The sequence below is a fragment of the Notothenia coriiceps genome, unplaced genomic scaffold (assembly GCF_000735185.1).
Source record: "Notothenia coriiceps isolate Sejong01 unplaced genomic scaffold, NC01 NC01_scaffold00025389, whole genome shotgun sequence".
Lineage (NCBI taxonomy): Eukaryota > Metazoa > Chordata > Actinopteri > Perciformes > Nototheniidae > Notothenia > Notothenia coriiceps.
Genome location: NW_011358090.1, coordinates 6,829 through 13,910, shown reverse-complemented (window position 1 = coordinate 13,910; position 7,082 = coordinate 6,829). Strand labels below are relative to the sequence as shown.

The 7,082-nt window shown below is 37.9% G+C and overlaps 1 protein-coding gene across 1 annotated transcript in view; it reads left to right on the top strand.

Annotated features, from left to right (window-relative positions):
• Nucleotides 1–289: 289 nt before the first annotated feature.
• LOC104956110 (PH-interacting protein-like) overlaps nt 290–7,082 on the top strand; it is a gene marked incomplete at both ends in the record, with an annotated part of 12,025 nt that continues 5,232 nt past the window's right edge. Inside the window, 8 exons of the mRNA XM_010783553.1 lie at nt 290–455; nt 653–723; nt 1,067–1,167; nt 1,780–1,820; nt 2,434–2,532; nt 3,377–3,533; nt 4,182–4,316; nt 6,361–6,489. Of these exons, the coding sequence (XP_010781855.1) occupies nt 290–455; nt 653–723; nt 1,067–1,167; nt 1,780–1,820; nt 2,434–2,532; nt 3,377–3,533; nt 4,182–4,316; nt 6,361–6,489 (899 nt within the window). The remainder of the gene's footprint in view (nt 456–652; nt 724–1,066; nt 1,168–1,779; nt 1,821–2,433; nt 2,533–3,376; nt 3,534–4,181; nt 4,317–6,360; nt 6,490–7,082) is intronic.

Below are 7,082 nucleotides of genomic sequence, written 5' to 3'. Positions count from 1 at the left end.
TTTATTTATTTTTGTATTGGTTTTTCAGTTGAATTATACATTCAGGGTAATCAACAGTTAAAAAGAGACTGTTCAAATTATTATTTGTATTTTTTTTTAAAGTTCAATAAATTGATGTTTTCAAAGTCAATGAATAATTGTATTTAATAATCGTGATATCAATTATTGACCAAAAATAATCGTGATTAGGATTTTTGCCATAATCGAGCAGCCCTAGTATCCGTGCAGCTATGTGTTTTAAGGTTGTATGCTAATGTGGGTTAATTATCCTTTCTTTTTTTGGCTGCAGTGTTAGCATCTCATGCTGACTGCCCATTACACTCAGTTGTAACCCCTAATTGGTTGTCTTTGCAGTTTTCCCCTCTCTGCTGCGGCTCAAAGCGCTACCTCTCCTCCACTGGAGCTGACGGCACCATCTGCTTCTGGCAGTGGGATGCACGCACGCTGAAGTTTTGGTGAGAAACACAAATGGTGGTGGTTTTGTCATCCCGAAAATTAAATATAGTTATGTACAAGACAACATAAGAAGGGAGCGAACATCTGCTGACATACCCTCCTGTAAAACATGTTCTTCTAAAAACATACAAACTCTTTTCATATCATTCCATTTCCGTCCGTTTCATTTTGTATCTGCTTGTGTGTGTGTGTGCAGTCAGAGGCCCAGTAAATTCACGGAGCGTTCCAGGCCTGGCGTCCAGATGATCTGCTCCTCATTCAGTGCAGGTGGGCGGAAACCACTTTTGATTTTCATGCATGCTTTGAGACCACCTAAAGGCAAACAGCAGCTGAAGAAATGTGCAGAATAACTGAAGAGCAACACAGCCACACACAAACGGGCCTTCTGCTTTTCCATAAATGTGGAATGACTCTGCTTATTGAGGTTAAATTGACCATGAATGATGAATGACTTCAACGTTTCTTTTTGCACAAAGTTTGCCCTCACTAATACAAGAAGAAGCATTTGTTTCACCATAGCTTGATCTTTGAAGTGTATATTATAATTTTTTTAATGGAAGTATCGGGTATCGAGTGTTGTTCATTCTGACCCGTTGTGTTTTTTGTGCAGGTGGTATGTTCCTGGCCACAGGGAGCACGGATCACATCATCAGAGTGTACTACTTTGGCTTAGGCCAACCAGAGAAGATCTCTGAACTTGAGTCCCATACTGTAAGTCAACATAATGCTTTTTATTGATTTAAATTGTGTTTTATTAACTATACAGTATGTCACAGTACAGTACAGTGCTTAGATATTGACAATTAACATGGTTATAGTACAACTTGGGAATAGTAGTTATAATATAAATAACTCAAGGCCCACTTACTTGCTTTTATCCCAGCTGTATTTCATGGACTTCTTCAGCAGATGGAGTTTCCTCAGTTGTCTTTGTGTTTCATCATTCTCCATGACAACTAAGCAAACTCCATCAACTGAAGAAGATGGTAAGATGCAGTTGAAAGCTCTGGAGAGAGCTAGTAAGATGACTTTTGAGTTAAAGAAAATCTTTGAATGAAAGAAATGATCCATTAGGTTATACTGTACATAGGGATGGAAAGGACCACCAAACGTATTGCAAAGGCATAGGAATATTTAGTTATATTCTCTATTTAAAAACGTTCTTTTATTAAAATCAATCTTAGCACCAATAGTTTTACTTTAGTATTGATGTCTATGATATAGCTAGTAATACACAAAGAAGTTGTCATGATTTGCAAACCTAGCAGAGGTAATGCTTGTTGCTTATTGCGTTGTTTTGACTCCTATATTTTCCTTACCCAGGACAAAGTCGACAGCATCCAGTTCTCACATTGCAGTGACAGGTAGGTTCAAACTGTGTGTGTGTATTAGCCACATAATAAGTGAAGTCAATTTTTGTGTGAGCTCCGCTGTTTGTGGATATGGAACCTGGGGGTGTTGTTATGTGAATGATGCCGTCAGCAGAAACACCACCTTTACTTACTCTCTGATACACACTTTATTACACTTCCCCCCCACACACACACACACTCTCTCTCTCTCTCAAACACAGACACACACAAACACACACACACACTCTCTCTCTCAAACACAGACACAAACACAAACACAAACACAAACACACACACACACACACACACACACACACACACACACACACACACACACACATACACTTGCACATATCATGCGTGTTAAATTGCCTGTGCCTGTGTGGAGTGAAAAACAAGCTCAGCTAATTCCCCTGGGTTGCTGTAATCTCAGCAGCGAAGGAGTGTCTAAGCAGAGAAGGAGGGGTGGAGGAGATGTAGAAGAAAGGGGGGGGGGGAACAATTAGTACATGCAGATAGATAAAAGTGCTTATTGTGTTGCAAAGCGCTTCTATAGAAGTGTTTTATTTACAGTTCATGAATCTGTTTACTAATGTGTGTGTGTGTGTGTGTGTGTGTGTGTTAGGTTTGTGAGCGGCAGCAGGGACGGTACAGCGCGGATCTGGCAGCTGCATCCTCAGGGGTGGAGGAGCATTCTGCTGGACATGCAGACCAAATTACCCGGGTATGATTGTGTGTGCTCGGCTGTCAAAGTCTGGCTTTTTTTCTTCTTCTTTTTTACCAGCACTGCTGTACTCACAGCTCAGTCGTGGGTTGGGATGTCACTCTAAATTTGACAAAAATTAATCATGCTGTATACTCAAGTCCCAGACATACTCCCATTGTAGACTATGCACCATTAGGAAGTTAAAACATTTATTTATTGTCCTTTTTACCAGCTGCAAAATGCTTTTCTTGCAATATTTTTTTAACACAATCTATATGGTATAAATAATGAAGTTGAAAAAAGAACACTTTCACACCTGTTGCATTAATGTGTCAAAGTGATTGATTACTGCTCCCAGGCAGAATATTGATTTATAGCACGCATAAGTGAATTATTGGAGGTGACACTGATGAGCTATTTAAGTACTTAGAGTCTGAATTAACACAACAAACAGCAATAATTGCAGATTCAGAGATAACCTGGTTATCTTAAAAAAAAAATGTAATTGTTTATAATAATGGCATTGAGGCTTGGATATCATGAAAAGAAAAACACACTGGGAGAGAGTTGAATTGACTTAAATATTTAGGTTACAAATAAATGTTATAATGTTCTTGATGCGCTATTCAAACAGAAACAGCACATGTTGTGAACAAGGAGCGTAAACATTAATTTAGTAAAATGGACTGAAGATAAAATATGACTTTATTAGCAGGAATGGACTGTTGAGGAATTGTCTGTTGACTTTTATAACATTTCAACCATTTCAAAATATGTTGCACCTTTTATGTATTTATTTTAGTTATAAAGTAAAACACTTTTGTCTCAAACATGACATCCGTGTATCACATCCTCTCTTCAGGAAGTACAACCCTCCTCCGCTGGAAGACAAAGTGACAAAGCTGAAGGTTACCATGGTAGCATGGGATCGCCATGACGGCACCGTGATCACAGCAGCTAACAACCTGACACTGAAGGTGTGGAACTCCACCACCGGGAGCCTCGTGCACGTACTCATGGTATGTGCTGATTCAACACATGCACATGCCAACACAGAGCATGTGACATATAGAACAATGCAATACAAAAGTAATACAGCATTTACATTTTTGTGTGTATTTGTTCCTCTCATTTTGCTTTCACCTTATTCAGAACATAAGCAATAGAAATAGATGGGAAATATGAGTTCCTTACCAACCAATAATTACATTAACATTGAAAATAAGGCCTTATTTAAAAGCGTTAAAGATGAATTCAACATGAATTAGGAAAATATTGTCTCGTAAATCTTTGTTCATAGATTTTCTTGAACTGAACAAATATATATTATATCACCCTCGGCCTTTAAATCTTTTTATAGAGAATTCTAAAATCTATAAGTTTGAATAGAAATGACAAATGTAATTGTAATGGTTCTTTGTCAGGGTAACTTATACTTTACTTTTTCTTACTTCAGACACATCATCTATCGCAATGTGTTTAAAACCAGACATAAAAAAAGAAATGGGGTCACTACTGAAAACAGAATATGAATAGCAAAAACAGTAATGTGCTTTAAGAGACATTAAGGATGCCTGATTTATAAATAGGTAAAAATAACCACAAGATTTGAGAAAAAAACACTGAGGCTATTTGTGACTCTTAATCAAGATGTTTTTTAATGACAGGGTCATGAGGATGAGGTGTTTGTCCTGGAGCCACACCCCTTTGATCCCAGGATCCTGTTCTCAGCGGGGCATGATGGGAACTGCATTGTGTGGGACCTGGCCAGAGGAGTGAAGATCCGCTCTTACTTCAACATGGTGAGACCCTCGGCCACCCTGTGTGTCTCATTGCCTCTCACTCTCTGCGTTATCTCTGACTGAATTCACACTAAAGTCACTACATCCTGATTTGGTCCTCCTCACATGTGAAGCAGAGGTTTTCTAATGCAGTCAGCAAAAACATAAACGGATAAGCTTTCAAAATAAGTCTTTACCTCCTTTTCCCACAACACATTTGTTTTCCTTTCCTTTCTCAGTGTCAGTCTTTCTCTCATTATTTCCCTCTCACTGTTTGCCCCCTCCATCATTGCTTTCACTTTCTCTTCTCTTAGCTTTCGTACCTCTCTCACTTCCACGCTGGCATTTCCTCTTCCATTGAATACACTGTGTGTGGCATGAGTGCAGGGTAGAGCTACATCTTGACACCACACTAAAGCACAGTGTACATATTCACCTAGGGGTTTAATCATTGCAGACACTGCTGTATTTCCTGTGTATCTATGGTTACCAAGTGAGGTATTAATCACAGTCTGGGAACAAGTGACTCACTCTTTGTGCTGTTTAGTCGGCCAAATCTTGGTGTTGATCATAGTGGATTGTGTTGTTTGATGACACAAAGTGTGATGGGAAATGGCACACATTTAAATCTGAAACTAATAATGAAACGTTTGCTATATAGCGGCCCCTGTTGAGGACATAAGGGACTATTATAGGATTAGGGTGAAAGCTAAATATCAGTACATGTAGTGTTAATATACAGTATTGTATGAGCAGCACAGGTAGAAAGGAATCATAAGAATCCGACTCTAACATTAGCCACCATGAGATACAGCACAAAGTCCGTTGAGTTTATTTAATTGACTTTAATTAGTTTCCATTTACATGAGGAAGAATGTGCTCTTTTTCTCTTAAAAGTAACAAAGTCTTCTTGCAAGTCAAATATCTAATTTCCCTACTGTTGAAGTGTTTGCTAAGCACATCTTTCCAGAAATGTTCAAAATGGGTAATACTCTTTCTTATCCAGACGCGGGAGAAGTACTCAGTTATTGTACCTAAGTTAAAGAAGAATTATTCTTATAATGATTGATCATGAAAGTGTTCTCAAAGCTGGTAAAGGTGCAGCTAGTTTGAATGACTTTGTATACTGCAGGGTAGCTTGTGGATTTACTCCAGGTGGAACTAAAGTCTGATTTAAGATTTGATTATATTTCATCATTAATCCACATCTGTAAAGTAACTAAAGGTATTAAATACATGTAGTGGAGTAAAAGTACGCCATGTACCTCTGAATTGTAGTGAAGTAGAAGTACAAAGTAGCATAACATGGACATACTCAAGTAAACTACAAGTACCTCGAAATTGTACAGTTCTAGAGTAAATGTACTATGTTACTTCCCACCTCTGTTCTTGTCGTACTATATTTTGTCTTTGGCCGCTAAAGGAAAAGAAAGTAGTCCCATGTGCCCAAAGAGTAAATAAAGTATGCAAGGAGAATTCATCCATTTAAAAAAATATGGACTTTGACCATTAATGAAAGTATTTTTTATTTGATTTTAACATTTAAAACCTACACAGTACACACAACACTCAATATGATATTTGGGCGAAAACTGGTAAATGGAGCCGAGCATTAAAGCCAGTTCAAGCCGAGTTGCCTGTTACTTTTACATGGGACGTAATCTTCTCACTGCATCATGTAACGAACATGACGATGTGTTGAAACCAACTCTCACTGCTCATTCTGACTTAGCAAAACTATTACAAGTTGTTTCAGATCAGTACTTCCTTTTTTGATTGAAAAGGGGAAAAAGATGCTCATTCTTATAAAACGATCTCTTTCTGTGATTGAATGAAGCTTTTATAAGAGTGAAGAAGTACCTACGGCACAAACTAAAGGCCCCAGTTTTCTTTTATGTTGAGGAAGTTTCAGTTTCTGCAGGTTTTGCTTTGACATTACTGACATGTTGAGTCAAATGTGTCCAGTTTTTACCATTGTTAAGGTTGCTTGGAATTCCCCTTGAAAATCCTACTATGATTTACCGTGTGCCTCCATTTCCCTATCTCTCCCCCCCTCTGTGTGTAGATCGAGGGCCAAGGGCACGGAGCGCTGTTTGACTGCAAATGTAGTCCAGATGGGCAACATTTCGCAGCCACAGACTCCCACGGACACCTGCTCATCTTTGGCTTCGGCTCCAGTAGCAGATATGACAAGGTAATGCAGCAGGCTTTTCGCTTTGTCTTTTCCCTTCAACCTGTCTCCTAAACTTCAAAAGGTGAACAGAAAAACAATACGCAGATACAAAACATTCAAAATAAAAACTAATTGAGAAAGAAATAAAAAAATACTGGCAATAGTTTTTCTCATGGTTTTCTCAAGACAAAGAAAATAAATATATATACATAAAAGAAAACACTGTTATACCCATTGTGTTGAATCTAGGCATCACTGTTAAAGCCCAAGGGGGGATGCCTCATATAAAGAATACATTAGGAGCAGGGGGATATCAAATCAAATGGTAATAATTAGGGGTGCACCGAATGGGAAATTCTTGGCCGAAACCGATACCGAAAATAGGAAACAGTTGGCCGAAAACCGAATGCCGAAAGGCCGAAAATGATTAATAGAAATATATATATATATATATATAGATATATAGAAATATATATATATATATACACATAGAAATATATATATATATATAGAAATTAGGGCCGGGACTCGATTAAAAAAATTAATCTAATTAATTACAGGCTTTGTAATTAATTAATCGCAATTAATCGCATTTTTAATCGCATATAAATATT